The following is a 27,164-nucleotide window of genomic DNA, read 5'->3' as shown; positions in this document are numbered from 1 at the left end:
TTCATACCTTATTTGCTTCTAATAAAATAACTATAACAACACAGTCATTCCCTAGACCTACTTTCAGCGACCTCCCCCAGAGCTGAGCTTGGCTGTTCATAGTCCAATACTTGTTTATTCTTCCAGGGTAGAATAACAATGAACTGTACTTAAAAGTCAAGCATGATGTGGATATCAAAACACTGCAGGGCAACAAAGTACCACTCATCCTCATCTGGTTTCAAGGCGAGAAAGTTTAAAGGACCAGCAAATTTTCCAAACACTGAAATCTGTTTTCCAAGTAATTCTGGCTATATATCTTTTTTCTCTTGACCACATCCTATATACTATTTTCTGGAAGGCCTGAAAGTGACTGTCTATTTTAAAACCTCATAGTTTGTGACAGATAAACTACAAAGAAAATACTCAAACAAAAGTTGATCAGTGAAATCAGTGAAAATTAATTTTCGTTACCAAAATTTGATGCACCTAACTGCCTTTTGTTGGTGAGTCCTGGATTACAAGTCACTTTCCATGCTATTAAAAATTAAAATTCATATATAGCAGGAAACACATTAACAAATAAATGCATTCACTCACCTGGTAGGCCAGGGTCCCCTTTCTCTCCTTTTGAGCCCAGCAGATCTGGATCCATTGGTCCAGGAAGGCCTGGAAGGCCGGGCTCTCCTTTACTACCTTTCTCTCCTGCAGGGCCAGGAAGTCCTGGCTGACCCTGCAAACCATCATCACCTAAACCCAACATGTGTGGGGAAGACAAAGCAGATCAGATTTATCCATCCAGGATTAATGCATATATAAAGATTATTCATATGTTACATAGTTGGGTAGGCCACTGACCACCCAAAACACTTAGGCACCTTATTTACTGCCTATAAATAACTCGAGCTCACACACACTTTTACACTCAAATAACAGTCTCTCTTCTGGGATTCTTTGACAATTACAAAGACTGTAAAAAGTAAAAATTTAATCCCTATATTCTGTTATTTTGAGCTAAGCACTTACCATGTTTCATAGTATTCAAGCTAAGCATACCACCAAACTTAAAACAGTACCTATTTAAATGCCATGAAAATACAAGAAACAAAATACAAGTAAGCATTGCTCATTTTAAAGCAGTCAAATAAAAATATTCTGTATCGACATAAAGTAAAATATTTAATTTTCTTTCTTTCATGCATCTGCCAGCAAACCCTGAATATTACCTTTGAGACCAGGAACACCACTCCTGCCAGGAATTCCCAAAGGTCCTGTTGGGCCTGGAGGTCCCATCATACCCATTTCACCTTTGGCACCTTTTAAGAATATCGATAAGTATCTTTTACCTTTCCTTGACCTTGGAAAGATAAAAGATAAGTTTAAAGATGTCAACTGGAAAACTATTGAGACTTGGAGGGAAGGCACTAAGTTTCACCCCTTTCCAACTGCTGTAACCTTAGTGACCACTACTGCCTATATCATTGTGGTAGTTAGTCTCTAAAGATGGTCCCCAAATGAACCACACTTCCCAGTATACACAGCCTAGAGTAGCCTTCTCCCCTTGAATTTGGGAGGACTCTGTGCCTTACCCTTGACTAAGTGACACTGTATGACTCCCAATGCTAGATCATAAGAAGTCTTGCAGCTTCCATCTGTGGCTCTCAGTACACTCACTTTCAGTTTTGGGGATTCTCTCTTTTGGAAGCCAGCTGCCCTGGAAGGAGAGCAGCTACCCTGATACTACCATAATGCGAAGTACCACTATGGATAATGAGCTACCATGTGAAGAGGCCAATGAACACTCAGGTGTCAGAGAAGTAGATCCTTCAACCCCAACCACTCCAGCTGATGCCATGTGGATCAGAGATAAACAACCCTGGCAAGCCATCCCTTAATTCCTGACCCACAAACCTTGAGCAAAATTAAAAGGTTGATTTAAATCATTAAATTTTGGGGTCATTTGTTACACAGCAATATATAACTGGAGCCCTCAGAGAGAAAAAGTGTAATGCAAATAGCAAAGTGAGTTTCCTACAATCAAAGACATTTAACACTTTTCCTTAAAGGATAGTGTCAATCCAGAAAAGTACAAGAGGGTAATATACCAGAGTCATATTAGTTTTAATTTCCTGAATCCAAAATCAGGGAAGACTAAAAACTTACCTGGAAAGCCAGAGGCACCTGCTTTTCCTGGGAACCCTGGTGATCCTGGGGGTCCCATAGGACCTGGTGCTCCAGGGATCCCTGGACTGCCTCTCTCACCAGGGGGTCCTGGAACATCAAATCCAGGAGGCCCTGGATCCCCCTTCTCTCCTGGTATTCCGTGCAAGCCTAGTTAATACAAACCAATATTAAGAAGTATTGAAGCGGTTTTAAGAGATGTATCTGGTTATTTTTCTAGCAAACAAGTGATAGAATCCTGTATATAACAAACCTAACAGTGAGTTAGAGATACTTCTGGCGTCATGCGCAGAAAATAACCAACAATAAAACTTTAGGATTCTCAAGTATATTTCTCTAAGAAGGTGCTTCTGAAATTATTTCTCATGAATGACCAATCTTTTCTTAATTCCTGGTCCATCATGGACTATTTTTTTCATAAAACACAATAAAAATTACTAAAATACTAAAATAAAGAAATCAAAGACATATAAAATACAATCCTACCTTTTGGTTACTATATTCAATAAATACAATTACACTGTCAAACTGCTATAAAAGTTTCTAAATGCTTACTCTCTATTTCTTCTAATTCCAGTGCAGACTGGTAACAAACAGTTTGTAATTCGACACTGGTCCATTGACCACACTTGGATTTGCATTGCTCTAAGGTATTATGAATTATAAAGATGTATATCTATAATCCATAAAAAGATTAATTACTGAAGAAGTAAGTTACATGGGCCCTTTTGACTTTATTTTGGCTTTGTTTTACATGTTGTTTTAATAATACATTATTATTAGTCTTTGTTGTTAACTTCTGTTTCACAGTAATCCAGCCAGGATTTTATAGAAAAAATATGTCATTGCAAAAATATACTCCAGAAAACAATGTGGTTAAAAAAGAATATGTTTAGTGAAAAGAATTACACTACAAACATGGTGCAAGTTCCCACTCCAATACCTATCAGCTACGTGACTTATTAAGTCACTTAATGTTGTTGGTTCTCATCTGTTAAATGGGGATGTGACATAACTGACTGAAAGCTGCGGGATGAAACAGGTGACCATTCCAAGCACCCCTTCAACAATAAGACCGAATTTTATTACTGTTGAAGATTCACAGACAATTATTTTTATAAGAGAGCAAGATGCTGGCATTTTAAGACCTGTTTGATGTCATATACCAGCATGCCTTTAAACTGATTAAATTCACTTTGAGGATTAGAGAATTCCATTTAGTGGGTACAGTAGTAATGATTCCAATGCTGCCATTTCATAGTAAAAAGATTATTAAAAGGGGAGAGATATTTTATATTATTATATTTATGAGATATGATGAGATACCTAATCATGTGCACAATTATAGCCCTATATGAATCACTGTCTATTGTTATATTACAGCCCAAGTAGTTTTTAATAGCTGAGTTTTCAAGATAACTAACTACTCCTTTGAAATATGCTCCGAGAGCGGTTCTACAAAATAATTAAAAGAAACCAAATACTTCAATCTGGAGAAATCTTGTTTTCCAAGTTTAAAGCTTTAAGATATGGCTTTTGGAAAAAAAAAAAAAGATGAATAAGGTCTGAGGATTTAATGTATAACATGGTGACTATCATTGATAATACTGTATTGTATAACTGCAACTTGCTAATAGAGTACAACTTAAGGGTTCTCACACACAGAAAGCGGAAAATATGTGAGGTGATGGATGTGTTAACTTGATTGTGAAAATCCTTTCGCCACGTATACATATATCAAATAATCACATTGTACGTTTGAAATACATTATAATTCTATTTGTCTATTATACCTCAATAGAGCTCAAAGGTTAATAAATCAAAGGAAATATCCTATTTACAGTTTCTCAGAACCATTTTCATGAAATATCTCTTGCATCTTTTACGATGATCCTATTATATTTGAATGATATTTTCTATTTGCTCTAATATAATAAATTCTCAATATTAAAAAAGAAAAAGATAAGGCTTTTGAGAGAGAACTACAGTACCTGGTAGACCTGAAGTTCAAGAGGCAGGAAGTTACAGTTCAGCAGCAAGATGAACCACCCAAGCAGAAGCAAGTTGCAAAAAGATTCATTAGGTTAGGAAACAAAACTAACCATGTAAAGATTAGAACAAAAAGTCTACGAATAGAATTTATTAGACATTGATTCACTACTAACATATATTAGTAATCAGTAAAGAAATTTATTTTAGGCATTTGCTCAGATGCTCGTATAACATATACTATAAATGTGTTTGCCAACAGAGACACAATAAAATATTTACATTCACAAAAAGTAATACTTTTTGATGAAGATCAGCTTTACACTCTTGTTTATCTCTGATCTTTATATTGCTGTGAATGATCACTTTGGAATTTAAGCTCCTAAAGGTTAGTTAGAATTTAAAAATAAACTTGATTTTATACTGTAACAGGTTAGGTACAGATAACTCAATAATTATTTATTAGTGCAGTCTATGATTAAGCAAACCACATGTACTAGGCAAAGATCTCTGCATTATCATTAGTAGTAGTAACAGATATTATGCTGTGTTTTTCACAGCATAGATCTTTTCCATGGCTATGTCAGGAATTGGCATCCTGGTAAGATCCAGAATGAAGAAAGTCAATATAAATTCAAAGCTCTGCTGAATCTCCTTACACAATAAAAGGAATTACATGGATATATCTATAGAGGCTAAGTACATTAGAGGTGTATAATGCTCTAAATTTATTTGCAGCCAAATGGAATGAGTTTATGGGAAAAAAAAAGAAAATTCCAAAAACATGCATTATCTGTGAAAACTTTACATACACACACACACACACACACACTGCCCAAGGGTTTTATAGCCAAAAAAATTTAGAAAACTACAATGTACTCTCCTTCACCTATAAAAATGACACGACTAATTCCTTGTTCCTCTGATTCACATTAGTGGTGATGAGCCTGAGCTGATTCAGCCATGCACGTGTTCCTGAGACTGGGCAAGTGTTACAACACATTTAACTCAGGTTAGGGTATTATCTGTAGACGTGGAATTGAGTATATTTAACTGACCTCTAAAAAGATGAACTAAAGCAATTATCTTCTAGTTAGTGGCCAGACCAAATAACAAGAACCAACAACTTCCATTTCTGCCTGGGTTACTAGGGCATGGGATGAAAAGCATTTTGTTTCTTTTCCCTTGGCATTTTAAAAAAAAATTATTTCCCTACTGCCAAATGAGGAATTGATATTCAGCAGGTCTTTAACTTATAAACATGCATTAAACTGTACAGCCTGCTTTGGAAAAGAGAATGACAAATAGTAAAGCTTAATTAAATAATAGAAAACTGGAGTCAAAAGAAAAGCCTGAAAAGCATATATTTCTGGAGAACTGACAACATAGAATACTTTGCATTAAGTTTTCTATTGCAAAATGAAACACAGCAAGTATATTTAATAAGCTTCTTATTAAAAAAAATTGGTAGTTAGAATTTCAGCCATGCAGTATAAGTCAGGTGTATCAAGATATTAGTAGTAGCCTAGCTGATCATCCTGTTATTGAGATGTACAAACAGAAATTATGGTATTTTTGAAATGGACTAAGATAATATTCTGCTTTGGTGAGACAAATAAAATTTACTTTAAAAGTGAGTATATGTTGCTATTATCAAATATAAAATGTGGTCATCCTGTGGTAAAAAAAAATTGTGATTTGAGAACATTTCTATATTAATAAGAATGCATTCAATACATTTTCATGGCAGTTGCTGTTAACTTCATTTGTTTGTTGAACCATATTAGTTAAGATCTTCAATTCTGTAGCAAAATATATATTTACAGAGGGAAGAGATGAGATTAAATTCAGCATCATTACTTTTCCCCCTGCCCATTCTATATGGACTTTATAAATATACCTATATATCCATCAGTTAAAAAGAAACAACATTAGATGAATGAAGCATCGTAGAGTATTAGCTAAATTCGAAAAGGCATAAAGCACAAATGAATGTATTTTTATTTTGTTCATACTGGTATTAACAGTGGTCTCTTTTTATTCTTGCTAAGCTGTGATTTAAGAATTCAAAATGCTTCCAAAACCTCATGCAATTTTGGGAAATAAAATAAATGACAAAACACAACAGAAATGATAAATTCATTTTAGCCATTTTGTGAAACAGCGGGCCAAGACTATAATGGCCAAACCTAAAAATTAATTGTTTTCTCTCAAGATCCCTCTGCTAGTTGGACAGATGGTTTTCTCATGAATGTTGAAGCACTTACTTTTCAACAAGCTGGTTCAAAGCAACACTGTAAGTTTTCTTATTTCTAAATCAGTAGTGACATGTTAGGGGCCACTAAAAAAAGGTATAATGCGCCATAAAATAAATAGGACATAAGCAAAAATAACCTTTACTTTCCAGGCTTTTTATATTGTTAATCAGTGTTTCTAGATTTTTAGCATAATAACTAACAAAACACCTATTGGCATTTAAGGTCAGAAAATATATTCCATTGTTTCAAAGTCAATCTATGTATATCTGAACGGTGTGTTTAAGTCATCCGATGTATTCATGTGAAGTAAGGAATGATTAAATGTTCCATATTTGTTTTAATTTCATATATTATTAGAGTGATTTGCAATAACATAACCTTGGCCCAAGTGTGGCCCTTACTATGCCAGCCTAGATTAAGATAAAAATAATTCACATCACCAGATGGCTCAGAATCCACAAACTCGAGTAAGCTCTCACACAAACATAGAGGAATCATATGATTCTCTATTAGGTTACAAGCTGACAAAACTTTTCTGAGTATTCATATTAAAAAAAAACCTTAGCGTGCTTATGAGTTGCAAAGTAAATGCTGATTTATGGGCAAAAGAAGAGAAAATTCAAGTAAACTCACTTGTTTTATTTAAAAAATTGAGAATGCCTAAGAAATATTTTTCAAAGAACTTTTTTAACCCTAGCTCTCATGTGCTAAGAAATGTTATGAGGTTCCACAAAGGTCTATTAATGCCATATAGCTACTCAGGTCTGAAATGATTAGCACTAGAAGGTCTGGGATTCCAAGGTTATGACTAGCTCAATGATTATAAGCCACGGCAACACACTGCAATTGTTAAATTGCACTGTTGTTAATAGATCAATTTTAAATTAACAGGGAGGGGAAATATCAGGGATTAAAGTAGCTCTTATGTTGTGATCTGTGCTCTTTCACTTTTACATAATTATATAAGTGGACATGTTAACTCTCAAATCTGTTTTCTGGAAGACTGTTACATAGGTTACACTTTATTGAGGGGCTAATCAACCTCTACATAATTAGTGCTACAAAATGCACATTTACTCCAATCTTACCAGGTTGACCTATTGGTCCAGGAATTCCTGGTGGCCCTGGTGGTCCCTGAACACCTGTTCCTGGCAGCCCAGGAGGTCCCATTGCCCCAGGTTGTCCATTTGGTCCAATGTCACCTTTAAGGAATAAATATAGTTTAGATATTAAAAACAACAATAGCTGAGTCACTAGCCTTTAGCATTGGTTCACAAAGTTATAATTACAATGATTTTGTAGTATGTTTTATCATATGTTTGCTAAATATCAAGTTTCAGAATCAGTTATGTCATATCCAGAAAATTTCTACTTGAATTCTCATTGAAAATGCAGTATATTTGCAGACAAATCTGGGGAGAATTGACTGTCTCTTCCCATCTACACATACGATTTATCAACCAATTAATTCTACCCTTTTTCAAGTTGTTAATAATAGAGTTTTAATTTTCCCCACAAATACATTAGGCACATTTTGTTTTATTAATTTCTAGATATGATATAGATTTTTTGCAAATTATACTTTCTTATTTATTTCAATATTTACAAACACACCATTCTGTTTGTCACAATGATATTTTGCACGTTATTTCTGCTACCTGGAACATCCTTCCCTAAAGATTCATTTCAAATGTCACCTTGTATATGAAGCTTCCCAAGGCACCTTAGATGCGGTCCTGAACAAAAGTAACATATGAGGTAAACTGAATGCTTCCAAAGTCATCATTTTTTTCTTTTTTGTTTAATGATTCCAATGTTCAGTCTTAAGCACATTTTCTTCCTCATCTAGTTCTTTCCTGATGGATATTAGCCTTATTAATTTATTATTGGTCACTATGTTGCCTTGAAAATGTTGTACCAATTTCTCCTATAGTTTAGTCACTAAGTTCTGATACCCAGCCACTGGTGTAAGTATATCTGGTGGGTGGACTTTTATTGTCATCTGCTTGCTGTGTTTTGACTATGGTCTATTGGTCCAAAACATTAGTGATACATATTCATAAAAGTTCCTGTTGAGATAAACACTATCATGGTGATGCCACCTAGATTTTCTTATAGTAGAGAACAATCTCTGAGATCTTCAAGAGCGGAGTCTATGCCTTTGTGTTTCTAACGATTCAAGTAGTAATAGACACAGAATAAGAACATAATGAATGTTTGAGGAATAAAGGAATTACGTGGCAGAAAGCCCCAAATTCTTTTTTTTCTAGCACCTTAGGAACTGTACTGAGGTTTTAATATTTGAGAATGATTCCTATTAGGATATGGGGATCCTATACTTCCTTTCAAAGGTTAGGCAAATGCTTGATAAAGAGCTGATGTTTAAAATGGGCTTCAACCCCTTTCTTCCCAACCTCTGTCTCAAGGATATTTTCATAAACAAAGTATAATGAGTGAGTAATTTCCATATGGAGATTGTTTGCCACATAGCTTATCTTTTGAAATGTTTCTATCTGCAAGTTTTGGGGGTCACAGGTTTAAGCTGGGGGAGGTAACTGATGGGAAACACTATCTGTAACTTTGAGTGTTACAGTTTATAGCCGGCCAGAATTGTGTACTCAAAGACAGGAAGGTATTTTTAAAAGTGCTTATCTGAGAACAATTTGTATTGGGTTAGTTTGGGGCTCTTGCTGGCAGAATATAGCCTGGTTAAATTTGGCTATGCTGTTTTATTGCTTTAATAGGAATCAATCCAACATGTTTCAGAAGCATGGGGTTCTTCAGATTATTTTCTGGGGGCCAAAACGTTGACCAGGAGAGTCTAGTTCCTTGCAAACCAGAAAGGAAAAAAAAAACAACTGCCAAACCAGTTAGACTAATTCTATTCATATATATAATTAGGGAAATCAAAATCAAGGGGATAGAAGAAACCAATAAAGAAATGAGCAAAGGACATGAGCAGTTTACAGGAAAAAATATGTATGTCCTTTAAACATATGAAAAGATTGGTCAATTTCCCTCATAATAATGGAAATACAAATTTTAAACTACCCTGAGAGTAAAGGAAAAGGACCTAGTATATCCAAAGAAATTTTTAAAAAAGAACAAAGTTGGAGAACTTACATTACCTGACATCAAGTCTTACTGTAAAGCTACTGTAATATAAACAGTTGGTAGGAACTTAAGGATAGTAAGATAGATAAGCAGAACTGACAGCACAGAAATACACACACACATAAACAGCCATTTGATTTTTGACACAGACACCAAAATAATCCAATGAGGAGGGAGCTATTTTAAATAAATGATGCTAAGCAAAAATTATTTGAAATGGATGATAGTCTCCAACATAAAAGCTAAAACTATAAAATTTACAAAATAAAAAAGAATATATTTGCAACTTTGGAACAGGGAAAGTTTTCTTAGATAAAACACAGAAAATAATAATCAAATAAGAAAAAAATTGATAAATGAAAAATCAATAAAATTAAAACTTTTGCTCATCAAAATATACTAGGCAAGCCAGATAGGGATAAAATACTCATAAACATGTATTTGACAAAGAACCAGTATGCAGGATACGTAAAGGTCACTTCCAACTTAACAATAAAAAGAGAAACAACCCATATTTTAAAGTGGGAAAAATATATGAATATGTAAATAATTCACCAGTACATGTAAAAGAGCTCAACATCATTAGTCATCAGGGAAATGCAAACTAAAACCAAAATACGTTACCTACATACCTACTAAAATTCAAAAATGAAAAGACTGATAAAACCAAATGTTGGAGAGAATGTGGAACAACTGAAACTTTCATACCGTATTGGTTAGAAAATGATACAACCATTTTGGGAAAAGGTCTAGTAATTTCCTTTTTCTATTATTGAGTTATAGTTGATTTACAATATTATATAAGTTTCAGGTGCACAACATAGTGATTCACAATTTTAAAGGTTATACTCCATTTATAGTTATTATAAAATATTGGCTCTATTCTCCCTGTGCTGTACAATATATCCTTGTAGCTTATTTATTTTATAGTACATAGTAGTTTGTACCTCTTAATCCCCTACCCTATCTTACCCCTCCCCCTTCACTCTCCCCACCGGTAACCACTAGTTTGTTCTCTATTTCTGTGAGACTGTTTCCTGTTTGTTATATTCACTATTTTGTTTTATTTTTTAGATTCTACATATAAGTTCTATCATACAGTATTTGTCTTTCTCTGTCTGACTTATTTCACTAAGCATAACACCCTCCAAGTCCATTCATGTTGTTGCAAATGGCACAATTTCATTCCTTTTTATGGCTGAGTAATATTCCATTGTATATCTGTGCCACATCTTCTTTATCCATTCATCTGCTGATGGACACTTAGGTTGCTTTCATGACCTGGCTATTGTAAATAGTGCTGCAATGAACTCTGGGGTGCATGTGTCATTTTGAATTGTGGTTTTCTCTGGATATATGCCCAGGAGTGGGATCGCTGGATCATATGGTAGTTCTACTTTTAGTTTTTTGAGAAACTTCCATACTGTTTTCTATAGTGGGCGTACCAATTTACATTCCTACCAACGATGCACAAGGGTTCCCTGAAAAAGGTCTAGTAGTGTCTTATACAACTAACATGTACCTGTCTTATGACCCAACAATTCTACTCTTAGGTATTTACTCAAGCATAATGAAAGCACATATCCATTAAAAAAAAGTTGTAAAAGAAGGTTCTTAAGAGTTTCACTCATAATAGCCAAACACTTTGACACAGTCCAGGTGTCCATCAACAGAGAATGGATAAACAAACTTTGGTATACTTATAAAATGAAATGCTCATTAAAAAAAATAAAGGACTACTGATAAACACAACAACATGAATGAATCTCAAAAACAGTAATCTGAGTGAAGGAAGCCTTACAAAGAAAGTACATGCTGTATAATTCCAGAGGATTTCTAGAACAGGTAGAATTAATTTTTGATGAAAAAAATCATTACTGTATGGTTGCCACTGTGGATGTTGGGGTTAGGACTGAGGAAAGGGGCAAAAGGGAAATTTCTGGGATCATATCTTGATAGGGGTTTGGTTAAACAGGAGTATGCATCTGTTAAAATCCAGAAAATGTACCCTTAAGATTTGCACATTTCATTTTTTTTAACATCTTTATTGGAGTATAACTGCTTTACAATGGTGTGTTAGTTTCTGCTTTATAACAAAATGAATCAGTTATACATATACATATATCCCCAAATCTCTTCCCTCTTGTGTCTCCCTCCCACCCTCCCTATCCCACCCCTCCAGGTGGTCACAAAGCACCCAGCTGATCTCCCTGTGCTATGTGGCTGCTTCCCACTAGCTATCTATTTTACATTTGGTAGTGTATCAAAAGAAAAAGAACAACCATAGACATGCATGCTGCAGTATTTCGGGAGAAGTGCATTGCAATTGTAATTTACTTTGAAATGCATTAAAAATAAGTAAATGAAAGGAGAAAGGGATGAACAAATACGTGACAAATCATGCATAGTAAAATGTTGATAGTAGAATATCACTGGTGGGTATACAGTAGTCACTGTAAAATTCTTTCTACTTTGCTATATATAAAAAATTTTAAAAAATTAAATGTTGGCAGAGAGATAAAATGTGAATTGCAGAATCTAGGCGGTAGATAGATGGGTTTTCACTGTACAATTCTTGTTAATTTTTCTGTGTTTGAGATTTTTCACAATAAAATATTTAAAAAACTATACTGAGATACCTACTTGTTTCCAACAGTTTGGCAAAAATCCAAGAGTTTATCAACATACTCATTTAGCAAGGCTGTGGGGAACAAGCACACACATACATTTTTGGAGGGAGTGTAAAAAGGTACAGATGGAGAGGAATCAGTCAATATCTAGAAATGCATTTGCCCTTCCATTCAGAAAACCCATTTTTATTTCTCTATTCTAACATTACACCTGTACACACATGAAATAACATGTATGCAAGATTATTCAGTGTGGCATTATTTCTAATAAGAAAATATTGCCAAAAACACAGTCTAGCAACTAGCAACTGGTAGAATAAACCATGGCATACCCAAGCAATTCAATACTAGGCAACTATTTTTAAAAAATCACAATCTCTATGTACTAACATGGAGGATTCTCTAGAATATAAAGTTAAATGAAATAAGTAAAGTGCAAAAGGTAGTACTCTATCTTTTGAAAAAGGTAGAAAATAAAAATATATATATTCTTCTTTAGCACAGGGAGATCAGCTCGGTGCTTTGTGACCACCTAGAGGGGTGGGATAGGGAGGGTGGGAGGGAGACGCAAGAGGGAGGAGATATGGGGATATATGTATATGTATAGCTGATTCACTTTGTTATAAAACAGAAACTAACACACCATTGTAAAGCAATTATACTCCAATAAAGATGTTAAACTATATATATGTATATATATATATTCTTATTGGCTTCTATTTGTATGAAGGAACACCAGAAGGATAAATAAGTAACTAAAAAATGGCTACATATGGGGTGGGGAGGCACATAGTGGATGGATATGGGGTAAAGGGAAGACTTTTACAAAAGTGTTACTTCAATACATATATGATTGTATCATCTATACAATGAAATAAAACACAACATATACCAATGGAGGATTAAAAAAAAAGCCATGATAGAGTGGTAGCATGGGCTTTCTAGTTAATTGGGATTATCACCCATAAACTGTCACAACAGTTTCAATTTCCATAAATGTAAAAGCAAATTGAGAAGTAGCAACAGCCTCCATACCTTTTGGTCCAGGTAGCCCATCCAAGCCAGCTTGTCCTGGAGGACCTTGAGGTCCTGGGAAACCACGATCCCCTTTTGGACCAAGTATTCCTTTGAAACCTGGGAGTCCTGGAGGCCCAGGTGGCCCAGGTAGCCCAAATCCTGGTTCTCCCTTGAGCATATACATGATAAAACACAACAAAAACTCCCATGACTTTCTTGGTGTTTACTGTTTACTATAGAGAATTTAAAGCAGAAAATACAAGGTAATATCCCCGCCCCCCCGCCATGGTAAAGGGAGTAGGATGATTAAATGAAAAGTAATTGGTATGCAGGACAGAACATCTGGAAGGAGAGGAAACTGGGCTTAGTAAAACAAATTGAATTATTTGGTCTGGTTTCAGGACAAGAAAGAAATAACTGAGACAGCATGAGATTAAAGAACCGAAGTGATGAAATGTGATTACAGACTGGGTACTGTATTAGATGATTATTTTAAATTTGACCAAGTATGATAATAGAATTGTGGGTTTTCTATATAATGTGTTTACTTAGAGATGAATACTGAAGTATAGATATTTATAGGTGAAATGATACAATATTGAGATTTGGGTTAAAATACTTCAGCAAAGAAAAAAAGCGTAGATGAAGCAAATATGATAAAATCTTGATAATTTGGAATCTGAGTGATAGATATATGAAAGTTCACTGTATTATTCCTTTTACTTCTGCGTTCATTTGAAAAGGTTAATAATAAAATAAAAACAATCAATAGAGAAGTGATTTCTCACGAGAACTGTGGCCATGGTCAAGTTTTCTTCCCATGGAAAAAAGTTATTGATAGTAATCATAAAAACACAGGAAGTTTAAATTAATTAAGCACAGAGAAAATACAGGAACAGTTAGGATAATTACGTACCATGGCAGTTTGCTGAAGACTGACTAAGGAAAATTTTAGATTAGCTAAAATGTAGTAAGAGGAATAGAAACCAACTCAAACATAGCACCATTATTAGTACTAAGTCGATAGCAGTGATTTGCATTATGTATCTGGGATGGAATTGGGACAGAGGGGAAAAGTATGAGAAGTACTTGACATGATACTCAACACCATTTCAACCAAACATCACACAGACATGGACAGAGATTAAATCGAATGATGGTACTACAGAAAAGCACAGGGGAAGCTGACGATTGTATTCTCTCATCTCATCTCATCATATAACCAGTCACTCTAAACAGGTTCAGAAACTTCTTTTTTTTTTTTTGCTTCAAATTTGACCCCTTGGACTATTAAAAAGTGTTTGGAATTAAATATTTTTTAAATAAAAATACAATAAGTTAAGTTTTATTTATACAGTGAAGACTTGGGATGATGTCTAAATCAAAATAGAGAAGGCTAAGGAAGGTAGGGGGAATAGAAAAAGAAGAAAAAGTAAATTAAAATGTCTCAGACCTTTAGTCCTGGAAAGCCTGGTGGCCCAGAAGGACCTTCTAGACCAATTCTTCCAGGTGTCCCAGGTGCTCCTGGAGGTCCTGGAATTCCAGGAAAACCTGTAAAATTAGAAGTCATTTTTTAATCTCCAAAGAGAAGACACTGTAAGAAAGATACCCAAACTCCCAAACTCACATTTTCACCCTATTCAATCATGCTTAGTGACTACAGTAAGATGGTAAAACCACAATGACATTCTAGATGACTACTTCAGACTAAGCCTTACAGATACCAGATATTCTCTCTCAATCACCATATGGTCCTCTATTATTGTCATATAGGACTAATGCGTGTGGAAGATATGCTTTTCTAAGGAAAATCAAAGCTATTACCAATGAGATAGAACTAAAATTAAGGAATGAATCCAACACAAAAATGCAGAGAAACTTTTCTTCTGCTTACATCTGGATACAGTATGATAAAAGACCTACTACATAATTCTGGAAGTGAGCTAAAAACAATTGCAGAAAATAAATAAGGAACCACAAGCTTTAAATGACACATTAAACAAGATGGACTTAATTGATATTTAGAGGACATTCCATCCAAAAACAACAGAATACACTTTCCTCTCAAGTGCTCGTGGAACATTCTCCAGGATAGATCATATCTTGGGTCACAAATCAAGCTTCGGTAAATTTAAGAAAATTGAAATCATACCAAGTATCTTTTCCAACCACAACACTATGAGACTAGATATCAATTACAGGAAAAAATCTGTAAAAAAAAAACAAACACATGGAGGCTAAACAATACACTACTAAATAACCAAGAGATCACTAAAGAAATCAAAGAGGAAATTAAAAAATACCTAGAAACAAATGACAATGAAAACACGATGACCCAAAACCTATGGGATGCAGCAAAAGTACCTATAAGAGGGAAGTATATAGCAATACAATCCTACCTCAAGAAACAAGAAAAAACTCAAATAAACAACCTAACATTACATCTAAAGCAATTAGAGAAAGAAGAACAAAAAACCCAAAGTTAGCAGAAGATAAGAAATCATAAAGATCAGATCAGAAATAAATGAAAAAGAAATGAAGGACAAAATAGAAAAGATCAATAAAACTAAAACCCAGTTCTTAGAGAAGATAAACAAAATTGACAAACCATTAGCCAGACTCATCAAGAAAAAAAGGGAGAAGACTCAAATTAATAGAATTAGAAATGAAAAAGGAGATTCAACAACTGACTGCAGAAATACAAAGGATCATGAGAGATTACTACAAGCAACTCTATGCCAAAAAAATGGACAACCTGGAAGAAATGGACAAATTCTTAGAAAGGCACAACCTTCTGAGACTGAACCAGGAAGAAATAGAAAATATAAACAGACCAGTCACAAGCACTGAAATTGAGACTGTGATTAAAAATCTTCCCACAAAAAAAAGCCCAGGACCAGATGGCTTCACAGGCGAATTCTTTCAAACATTTAGAAAAGAGCTAACACCTATCCTTCTCAAACTCTTTCAAAATAAAACAGAGGGAGGAACCCTCCCAAACTCATTCTAAGAGGCCACCATCACCCTGATACCAAAACTAGACCAAGATGTCACAAAGAAAAAAAACTACAGGCCAATATCACTGATGAACATAGATGCAAAAATCCTCAACAAAATACTAGCAAACAGAATCCAACAGCACATTAAAAAGATCATACAACATGATGAAGTGGGGTTTATCCCAGGAATGCAAGGATTCTTCAATATACACAAATCAATCTATGTGATAAACCATATTAACAAATTGAAGGAGAAAAACCATATGATCATCTCAATAGATGCAGAAAAAGCTTTTGACAAAATTCAACACCCATTTACGATAAAAACCCTCCAGAAAGTAGGCATAGAGGGAACTTACTTCAACATAATAAAGCCCATATATGACAAACCCACAGCCAACATCGTTCTCAATGGTGAAAAACTGAAACCATTGCCTCTAAGATCAGTAACAAGGTTGGCCACTCTCACCACTATTATTCAACATAGTTTGGGAAGTTTTAGCCACAGCAATCAAAGAAGAAAAAGAAATAAAAGGAAGCCAAATGGGAAAAGAAGAAGTAAAGCTGTCACTGTTTGCAGATGACATGATACTATACATAGAGAATCCTAAAGATGCTACCAGAAAACTACTAGAGCTAATCAATGAATTTGGTAAAGTAGCAGGATACAAAATTAATGCACAGAAATCTATGGCATTCCTATACACAAATGATGAAAAATCTGAAAGAGAAATTAAGGAAATACTCCCATTTACCATTGCAACAAAAATAATAAAACACCTAGGAATAAACCTACCTAAGGAGACAAAAGACCTGTATGCAGAAAACTATAAGACACTGATGAAAGAAATTAAAGATGATACAAACAGATGGAAAGATATACCATGCCCTTGGATTGGAAGAATCAACACTGTGAAAATGACTATACTACCCAAAGCAATCTACAGATTCAATGCAATCCCTATCAAACTACCAATGGCATTTTTCACAGAACTAGAACAAAAAATTTCACAATTTGTATGGAAACACAAAAGACCCGAATAGCAAAAGCAATCTTGAGAAAGAAAAAATAGAGCTGGAGGAATCAGAGTCCCTGATTTCAGACTGTACTACAAAGCTACAGTAATGAATACAGTATGGTACTGGCACAAAAACAGAAATATAGACCAATGGAACAGGATTGAAAGCCCAGAGGTAAACCCACGTACCTATGGTCAACTAATCTATGACAAAGGAGGCAAGCATATACAGTGGAGAAAAGACAGCCTCTTCAATAAGTGGTGCTGGGAAAACTGGACAGCTACATGTAAAAGAATGAAATTAGAACACTCCCTAACACCATACACAAAAATAAACTCAAAATGGATTAAAGACCTAAAGGTCAGGCCAGACACTATCAAACTCTTAGAGGAAAGCTTAGGCAGAACCCTCTATGACATAAATCACAGCAAGATCCTTTTTGACCCACCTCCTAGAGAAATGGAAATAAAAACAAAAATAAACAAATGGGACCTAATGAAACTTAAATGCTTTTGCACAGCAAAGGAAACCATAAAGAAGACAAAAAGACAACCCTCAGAATGGGAAAAAATATTTGCAAATGAAGCAACTGACAAAGGATTAATCTCCAAAATTTATAAGAATCTCATGCAGCTCAATATCAAAAAAACAAACAACCCAATCCAAAAATGGGCAGAAGACCTAAATAGACATTTCTCCAAAGAAGATATACAGATTCCCAACAAACACATGAAAGGATGCTCAACATCACTAATCATTAGAGAAATGTAAATCAAAACGACAATGAGGTATCACCTCACATCAGTCAGAATGGCCATCATCAAAAACTCTACAAACAATAAATGCTGGAGAGGGTGTGGAGAAAAGGGAACACTCTTGCTCTGTTGGTGGGAATGTAAATTGATACACCCACTAGGGAGAACAGTATGGAGGTTCCTCAAAAAACTAAAAATAGAACTACCATATGACCCAGCAATCCCACTACTGGGCATATACCCTGAGAAAACCATAATTCAAAAAGAGTCATTACTACAATGTTCATTTCAGCACTATTTACAATAGCCAGGACATGGAAGCAACCTAAATGTCCATCGACAGATGAATGGATAAAGATGTGGCACATATATACAATGGAATATTACTCAGCCGTAAAAAGAAACAAAATTGAGTTATTCGTAGTGAGCTGCATGGACCTAGAGTCTGTCATACAGAGTGAAGCAAGTCAGAAAGAGAAAAACAAATACTGTATGCTAACACATATATATGGAATCTAAAAAAAAATGGTTATGAAGAACCTAGGGGCAGGACAGGAATAAAGACACAGATGTAGAGAATGGACTTGAGGACACAGGGAGGGGGAAGGGTAAGCTGGGATGAAGTGAGAGAGTGGCATGGACATATATACACTACCAAATGTAAAACAGATAGCTAGTGGGAAGCAGCCACATAGCACAGGGAGATCAGCTCGGTGCTCTGTGACCACCTAGAGGGGTGGAATAGGGAGGGTGGGAGGGAGGGAGATGCAAGAGGGAAGAGATATGGGGATATATGTATATGTATAGCTGATTCACTTTGTTATGAAGCAGAAACTAACACACCATTGTAAAGCAATTATACTCCAATAAAGATATTTTTAAAATTGCAGATATTTTACACATATATACACAAAAAATCAAATCTGACTCTTGAAGTCATTTAGTATAAATGAGTAAGGACATGTTTAAGCACTGCTCTCAGACCAGTGCACACTCTTGCCTTTCATGAGAAAAGAAATTCTGTGAAGAATAAAGCATAACTGAAGCAACAGCCCTAAAAATTTCAGTAAATCAAGAGAATATGATTTAGGATAAAACATTACTTGGATATATGTGTGCAATAAATCTGTTTTCTGTTTAATATAATCCATTCATTTAACAAATATGTATTGAGCACTTAATATGTGCCAGGGACTTTTCTGAGCCCTGAAAATACAGTGGTGAACACAAAAGACAATAATTACTGTGATTTTTAAAGCTTGTATGTCATTTTTGCATATGTAGGATTTCGATATTTTCTTGTCTAGAATGTTTTACATAAAGACAATGAAACTATAGTACATACATGCTGTGACTTTTCCCTTACATTCTTTATTGCACATAGAAAAAAGTTGCACGAATATACTTTATCTGTTGTGTGAACTATATCAAAGAATAATATCATACTAACCAGCTAACCTACCTTGCCTGCTACCCAGTCCTACATACCTTTGGGACCAGGTGGTCCAGGAAGCCCGATTCCAGGGATACCTGGTTCTCCTTTGCTACCAGGTATACCTGGCAAGCCTGGCTGGCCTGGGAGTCCAGGTTCACCTACGGAGAAACAGCAGTTTTTTGGAAGTAGCCAAAGAAAGAAACCAACAAGTGTTGAAGACATGGTCAAATAAATTCCTCACATACCTGGAAGACCTACTTCACCATCTCTGCCTGGTTTACCAGGCAAGCCAGGCTTCCCTGGCTGTGTTATGGTCTGACCTGGATCACCTTTAGGACCTAAGAACAAGTGGGAATTAATAGTGAATGGGAAGTGTTCACTTGACTAAAGATCTCCACTAATTAAAACAAAAAAGAAAGTACTTACAATCTTCTAAAAATTCAAACTAACAAAAATCCATGAGAAAAACAATCCTATATATATTTTCAAGGAAGATACTAAACAGAAGGATGAAATTTCAAAGAGAAAAGTAGATGACAGTTTTAAGGGTCTCCATGAAGATGGCATCTATAAAAATATTAGGCATCTATAAAAATATTTTCTAAATGTAGGTCAAAAGAAAAATACTTCTTTTTGGTTAACTAGTGGTACTTTAAGGTTTTATGTGTGCAAAGTCCAAGTACAACTACTTCTCATTAATTGAAATAAGAATTTGAAATAGGCTCAGGACAAAGATGGATTTCTTAAACATGACATAAAAAGCACTAACCATGAGAGAAAAGGTTGATATATTTGACTACATTCAAATTGACTTCTGTTCATTAGAGACACCATACAGAGAGTGAAAATGGCAAGCCATAGTGAATTAAGATTTTGCAAAATAAATAGCTAATAAAGAACTAATACACATAATACACACACACACACACACACACACACACACACACACACACACATATATATTCCTCCAAATCAATAAGAAAAAGAAACAATCCAAAAGAAAAAATGGTCAAAACACTTGAATAGACATTTCACAAACAGAAATTCAAATGGTCAACAAACACATGAAAAGGTGGTAAACATTGATATAATCAGAGAAATATAAAATAAAACTGCCATGAGATATATCACACTCAACAGACTGGCAAAAATGAAAAAGTCTAACAATACAAAATACTTATGAGGATATAGAGCAACAAGAAACCTCTAATACTGCTGGTGGGAGTATAAATTGGACGTAGTTTGGAATTATCTAGTAAAGCTGAAGATGTATTTATTCTATGCCTCAAGAATGCTAATCTTAAATATATACCCTAGCCTAGGGATTGGCAAATTTTTTTCTGTAAAGGACCAGACAGCATATACTTTAGGCTTTGTGGGCCATCTGGTCTCTGTAGCAACAACAACTCTGCAGTAGTAGTGCAAAAGCAAGCATAAACAATAGTGAATGGCTGTGGATGTGTTCAAATAAAATTTTCATTTATGACAACATGTGGAGGGCCAGAGTTGTAGTTTGCTGATCTCTGTCACAGAGCAGTGTATGCACATGTACACCAGAAATATATATAAAAGAATGCACATAGAAGCATTACTCATAATAGGCCTGAACTATAAATAACCCAACTGTCCATTAACAACAGAATGCATAAAGCAATGGTGATACACACACATACACACACACACAGTGGGATACTGTACAGCAGTGAAAATGAATATGCTATATCCATACACAAAGGTAACACAAAGAATACTTACCCTATGCTTCCATTAATATAATGCTCAAAAGGAAGCATAATTAAAGTACTTCGTTTAGGAATACATATCTAGGTGATAAAACTATATATGGAAGGAAATTACGCAAAAGTCAGGACAGTGTTTACCTTTGGAGAAATGGAAGGGGATTATGATCAGGAAAGGACAGAGAGAGGAGGATAGGGGTTTCGAGGATGCTGGCAATGATGTGTTTCTTGACGTGTGTGGTAGTTATGTGTGTGTTTCCATTATAATTATTTGTTAAACTTTGCATTATATATATCATGTACATTATATATATCATGCACTTAAAAACAACAACAGTAACAATAAATACAGTCAAAAAATTTAAAGAGAAGCCCCTCTTAAAACACACACACAGACACACACATTTATGTTTCCCTGCTAAGAAGCTCTGAAAAGCCCAAATATAAATGGCGACGGAAACACAACTCTCATAAAAGGAAGCCAAGAATGGCCAAAAGATAATAAATACATTTCTGCTTTTAAGCACCAAACTAAAAACAAAACAACCATAGTAAACTCACCTGGTATTCCTGGCTGGCCTGGATTTCCTGCTACACCTTGTATGCCTTTTTCACCTGGTGGGCCTGGAGGGCCAAAACCAAGAGGGCCCATAGGCCCCCTATTTCCTGGGAGACCTGGCAAACCTGGGTTCCCAGGGGGACCTCTTTCACCCTTAAAAGCAATTCCACCCTGAAAAGGGAAAAATTTAATACAGAAACATATAGATACAACAGCTATCTGTAGGTTGGTATTACTAAGTACAACTAGAGAAATGATACAGCCATAAATAGTTCTTAAAAACTGCATAAGTGTGTGTTATTATGGGGTGGTATGTGTGATCACTCTACTTATTCATTCTTTTAACAAATATTTTTGAGTTCCTACTATGTGCCAGGTGCTGGTGATAAAGCAAAGAATAAAAATAGGCAAAAATCTCTGCATTCATGAAGCTTACATTCAAAAATCTCTGCGTTCATGAAGTCAAGAAGTTTACAGCCTAGCTAACATTTAATAAAATAGCACTTTCTACTTAAATATCCCGGGCTGTGTGTTGTGCACAAAATAAGAATCTATTCATTTATCTTCAATCTTTAGGCTCCATGGCACATTTAACACAGCCATCTACTCACACTAATCTCTAAGCTTACTTTATATAAAAACCAAATTAGTCTTCTGTTGTCTGGTCTAAAAAAAACCAGACAAGGCTATGTGGGATAAGAAAAGGGGAACCTCACAGTGACCCATAAGCATCTTAACCTCCTGCCTACCTAGTCATAGCAAATATTACTCAATATAGCAGTGGGTTAAGCAGAAAGAATTAATAAAACCACTGAGAAAAGAACTGTAAAGAAACCCTACGTAGTCAATAACAATGTACCATTAGTATATATAATCACATTCTTTTAAGCATTGATTACATGTTCATCTCAGCACCAGGCCTATCCTAGGAAACATCACTAACAATTTGGCATGACAAAACCAAGAATATCAAACCAACTCACAGGTTCTCCTTTGGGGCCAGGAAGCCCTGGCAACCCATCCTGTCCAGGGGTGCCAGGTAAACCAGGAAGCCCTGGAGCTCCAGGAGAACCCAAATCTCCTTTGTCACCCTTCATTCCTGGAAAAGTGAGGATGTCACCAGGTTCACCTTTAGGTCCGGGAAAGCCTGGAGCGCCTGGAGCTCCTGGTATGCCCTGAGGAGAGGGAGGGGGGGCAATAAAGAGGGGAAAAAGAAGAGAGAGAAAAAGGAAATCAGTTTCTTTTTTTCTAATACTTTCTCCAGTTTATCCCATCAACCTGCCCAATAACATTTAGTGTACCAAGCTGTGAGTCAAGTGAGACATATGAGTCAGCGAAAGTGAAAGAATCAAATATATCATAATAAGAAAACTAAATTTCTTTTATATATATCCACAAGTGAAAATCAAAGTGTAAGTGGGTTTCTTCTACTTCTTTTGTTATATAATATACTCAAAACTTACTGTTAATCCTTTGGGACCGGTTGCACCAGCGTGTCCTTTTTCACCCTTCTGTCCAGGGAAACCAAGAGATCCTAATACACACACACACACACACACACACACACACACACACACACACACAGAGTAATGTGAGCTTTGAGCTTGAAATCCTGACAAAGCTCATATAAAAATCAGCAAGTCAGGAAGTCAAGTTTTAAAATAAGAATGCCAGACTTCCCCAGTGGCGCAGTGGTTAAGAATCTACCTGCCAATGCACCAATGCAGGGGACATGGGTTCAATCCCTGGTCCAGGAAGATCCCACATGCCGTGGAGCAACTAAGCCCGTGTGCCACAACTGCTGAGCCTGCACTCTAGAGCCTGCGAGCCACAACTACTGAGCCCGTGAGCCACAACTAATGATCCCACGTGCCACAACTACTGAAGCCTGCATGCCTAGAGCCCGGGCCCTGCAACTAGAGAAGCCACCACAATGAGAAGCCCGGGCACCACGACGAAGAGTAGCCCCCACTCGCCACAACTAGAGGAAGCCCGCGCGCAGCAATGAAGACCCAACACAGCCAAAAATAAATAAATAAATAAATAAATTAAATAAATTAAAGAAAGAAAGAAAGAAAGGAAGAAAGAATGCCATTCAATCCCATTTAACATTTTGATTTTTCTATTCTATGCTCTGAAGGTGAGGAGATATCCTTTCTTTTAGGTAAATCTAATATTTCCTTGTACATACAGCATTGTATCCTTAGGTATTTCCAATTCCAAAGCCTCTCAGAGCTTGCAGGTACCAAGTACTATGCACAGAAATGCTCTGCTCTTATAACCACCCCATTGCCAAGGTGAGAAGGAGATAAGGACAAAGTCTGTGTATCTTTCTTTGTTCTTGCTTAGACAATTTTCCTAGATTCCTACCAGTTCTTTCTTTGGTTTGTCACTCCCTAAAATTTGGTTTATGAGAAAGGATTGGTGCTCAAAGCCTAGAGGAAATATTACTAAAGCAGTGCTCTCAAAATGGGTCCCTGGACCAGCTGCATCAGCATCACCTGGGCACTGGTTAGAAATGCTAATTCTTGGGCCCTCCACCCCAGGTCTACTGAATCAGAAATTTGGGGGGTGGAACCCAGGAATCTGGGTTTTAACAAGCCCTCCAAGTAATTCTGATGCACTCCCAAGTTTGAAAACCACTAGACTGGAAGTACAAGGCTAGATGATTAACTTCTAGGGGCAGCTATAAGACTTGCTGAAAATCTATTTCCAAGCACCAAATGTGTGTTTGGCAGACACACTAGACAGAAAGGTAAGAGATCTGGTATCTATTCTCAGCCCTGACTGACTCAGACATGAAGTGTGATTTCAAGAGAATATAATACTGGGAAACCCCAAGAGGCAGTTGAGTAAAAGAGTTGCAGGTCTGATGTATATTAAATACGGTTCTGATTGGAAATGGGGAAGGGGGAGTTATATATAGAAAGAGGAAGACAAATATCATATGATATCACTTATATGTGGAATTTACAAACAGGGTACAAATGAACTTATCTACAAAACAGAAATAGAGTTACAGATGTAGAAAACAAACTTATGGCTACAAGGGGGGTAAGGGAGGAGGGGGATAAATTGGGAGACTGGAATTGACATATACACACTACTATACATAAAATAGATAACTAATAAGGACCTACTGTATAGCACAGAGAACTCTATTCAATACTCTGTAATGGTCTATAATGGGAAAAGAATCTAAAAAAGACTGGATATATGTATATGTATAACTGATTCACTTTGCTGTACACATGAAACTAATATAACATTTGTATCAACTATACTCCAATAAAAATTTTTTTTAAAAAAGAAGAACATTTAAAAATTTTTTTAATTTTTAAAAATTAAAAAAATAAAGAGGAATATTGGCAGTTGATTGCCAAACTCTGGTAGAAGACCGTTTCTTAATGACAACATGTGATACATCCCAATGACTAGAATCTTGGCCACTGAAAACCATATTCAGGGGCCAGGTATTATGAATATTTTCCCCAGTTTTCTGGAATAAAGAAGTCTGACTCTGTATAACTTATTTTCCTCACCATATGGAAAATAAGGAAGATATTTTTCCTGGAGTAATACTGTCGAAATTCTTTAATAGAAAATGTTGGTAGCTTCAGCTACTGGAAACAAGAGCACAATTTATTTCATAGCAGATAGTGACATTTCATATTTAATTATTTATGGATATGAGTGACTAGCCATTAAATGAGAAACTGGCATCATTTAAAAGTATAATAAGCTCACTAATATCTAGCCAAGAAATAGTTTTAAGGTTGCCCTGAGGAAGAATGTTTTACCTGGGGGACCTGGAAGACCTGGCAAACCAGGTTCACCTGGAGGCCCTGAAACACCAGTTCCAATACAGTTGAAGCAGGTGTCACCCTTGTCACCTAGAGAAAACCATAATAAAAAACAAATTTTACTTGAAGGTGTACATATACCTTCTTTAGATAGGTTCTAAAGAAGTTAGCACTAAGGGACAATATTCCTACCTAACAGTGTAGTTAGAGAAGCCTATATCTAGAATCAATTTACTTGATAAATATTTACTGAGCACCTACTATGTGCCAAGCACTGTTCGAGGAGTTTGTAATACATTGATAAACAAAACAGACAAAATCCATACCTTCACAGTGTTTACATTCTACCAGTGGCTGGGTAAGTGAAATTGGATATGCTTAGGGGTGGGTGGCAGGTTGCAATTTTAAATAGGGTGGTCAGGATAAGACCTCACTGAGAAGATGACACGTGATTAAAAAAACTTAAAGGACATGGCACGTGCATAACGACTGTAGAGCAGTCCAGGTAGAAAGAGTAGCCATGTTTGGCATATAGAAGGAACATCAAGGAGAACAGATTGCGGGAGTACAGTGAGGAAGGGGAACCAGGTCAGACAGTTAACAGGTTATAACAAGTGGCATATCATAAAATATCACATAGGCCACCACAAAGACTGTGGCTTTTACTGTGAGTGAAATGAGAATCTAGGAGAAGAAATTAAACAGAAAAGCAACATGATATGACTTAAGTTTTAAAAGGATGACTCTGGTTGCTATGTTAATAGTATAATCTAAGAACAAGGATGGAAGCAGGGTAACCACATAAGTGGCTACTGCTGAAGTGATCTAGGAGAGATAGTAGCTCATTCCGGAGTGACAGCAATAAACATGGTGAGAATTGGTTAGATTCTGGACATATTTGAAAGTAGAGCCAATAGGGTTTTCTCATGGATCATATATAGAATGCTAAAGAAGAAGGGAATCAAGGATGACTCCGTGACAGATCAAAGGTCGAAATGTAAAAGGCAAAAGCGATAAAGCTTTTAGAAGAAAACATAGAGGAATATCATCAGGTCCTTGGGATAAGCAAAGATTTCTAAAACAGAACATAAACAGCACTAACCATAAAAGAGGACATTAATAATTTGACTTCTGTTAATTAACAACTTCTGCTCAAGAAAATACGCGAGTAAAAAAGCAAGTCAAAGAATGGAAGAATATATTTGTGATACATATATCCAACAACCCAATTAAAATAGAAAAAGATAGGTACTTTACAAAAAGAATGTACAGACTATAAGAAAAGAGGCTCAGCATCAATAAGTTGTGAGGGAAATGGAAACTAAATCCTCTTTGTAAAATGGTTTGGTGATATCTATGGAATCAAAGATACATCTACCTTATGACCCAGCAATTCCATTACCAGGTTTACACAACAGAAATGAATGCTTATGTCCTACTATATATATATATACACATATGAATGTTCATAGCAGCTTTATTCATAATAGCCCCAGACCAAATGCCCATTAACATTAGAATGGATGAATATGAATAGGAATATTCATTCAATGAAATACCAAAGAGCAGTGAAAAAATACTGCTACAAACAAAAACATGGATATACCTCACAGATATAATATTAAGCAAAAGAAACCAGATAAAATATTAAGACATAAAAGAGCCCATACTGTATGATTCCATTTA

At 35.6% G+C, this 27,164-nt stretch overlaps 1 protein-coding gene across 2 annotated transcripts in view; it reads right to left on the bottom strand.

The window, feature by feature from the left end:
• Positions 1-27,164, bottom strand: part of COL4A5 (collagen type IV alpha 5 chain) — a 243,894-nt gene that overhangs the window by 53,289 nt on the left and 163,441 nt on the right. For both annotated transcript variants that reach the window (XM_007196386.2, XM_057538818.1), the window contains exons 22-33: positions 25,476-25,568; positions 23,139-23,209; positions 22,659-22,850; positions 21,678-21,846; positions 19,623-19,715; positions 19,431-19,535; positions 14,622-14,719; positions 13,187-13,337; positions 7,496-7,609; positions 2,143-2,310; positions 1,206-1,295; positions 580-729 (exon numbers count right to left, since the gene is read on the bottom strand). In XM_007196386.2, the coding sequence (XP_007196448.2) occupies positions 580-729; positions 1,206-1,295; positions 2,143-2,310; positions 7,496-7,609; positions 13,187-13,337; positions 14,622-14,719; positions 19,431-19,535; positions 19,623-19,715; positions 21,678-21,846; positions 22,659-22,850; positions 23,139-23,209; positions 25,476-25,568 (1,494 nt within the window). The remainder of the gene's footprint in view (positions 1-579; positions 730-1,205; positions 1,296-2,142; positions 2,311-7,495; positions 7,610-13,186; positions 13,338-14,621; positions 14,720-19,430; positions 19,536-19,622; positions 19,716-21,677; positions 21,847-22,658; positions 22,851-23,138; positions 23,210-25,475; positions 25,569-27,164) is intronic.

The sequence above is a fragment of the Balaenoptera acutorostrata genome, chromosome X (genome assembly GCF_949987535.1).
Source record: "Balaenoptera acutorostrata chromosome X, mBalAcu1.1, whole genome shotgun sequence".
In the NCBI taxonomy this organism is placed as follows: domain Eukaryota; kingdom Metazoa; phylum Chordata; class Mammalia; order Artiodactyla; family Balaenopteridae; genus Balaenoptera; species Balaenoptera acutorostrata.
The sequence above is the reverse complement of the archived record's forward strand: the minus strand, read 5'-3'. Positions and strand labels throughout refer to the sequence as shown.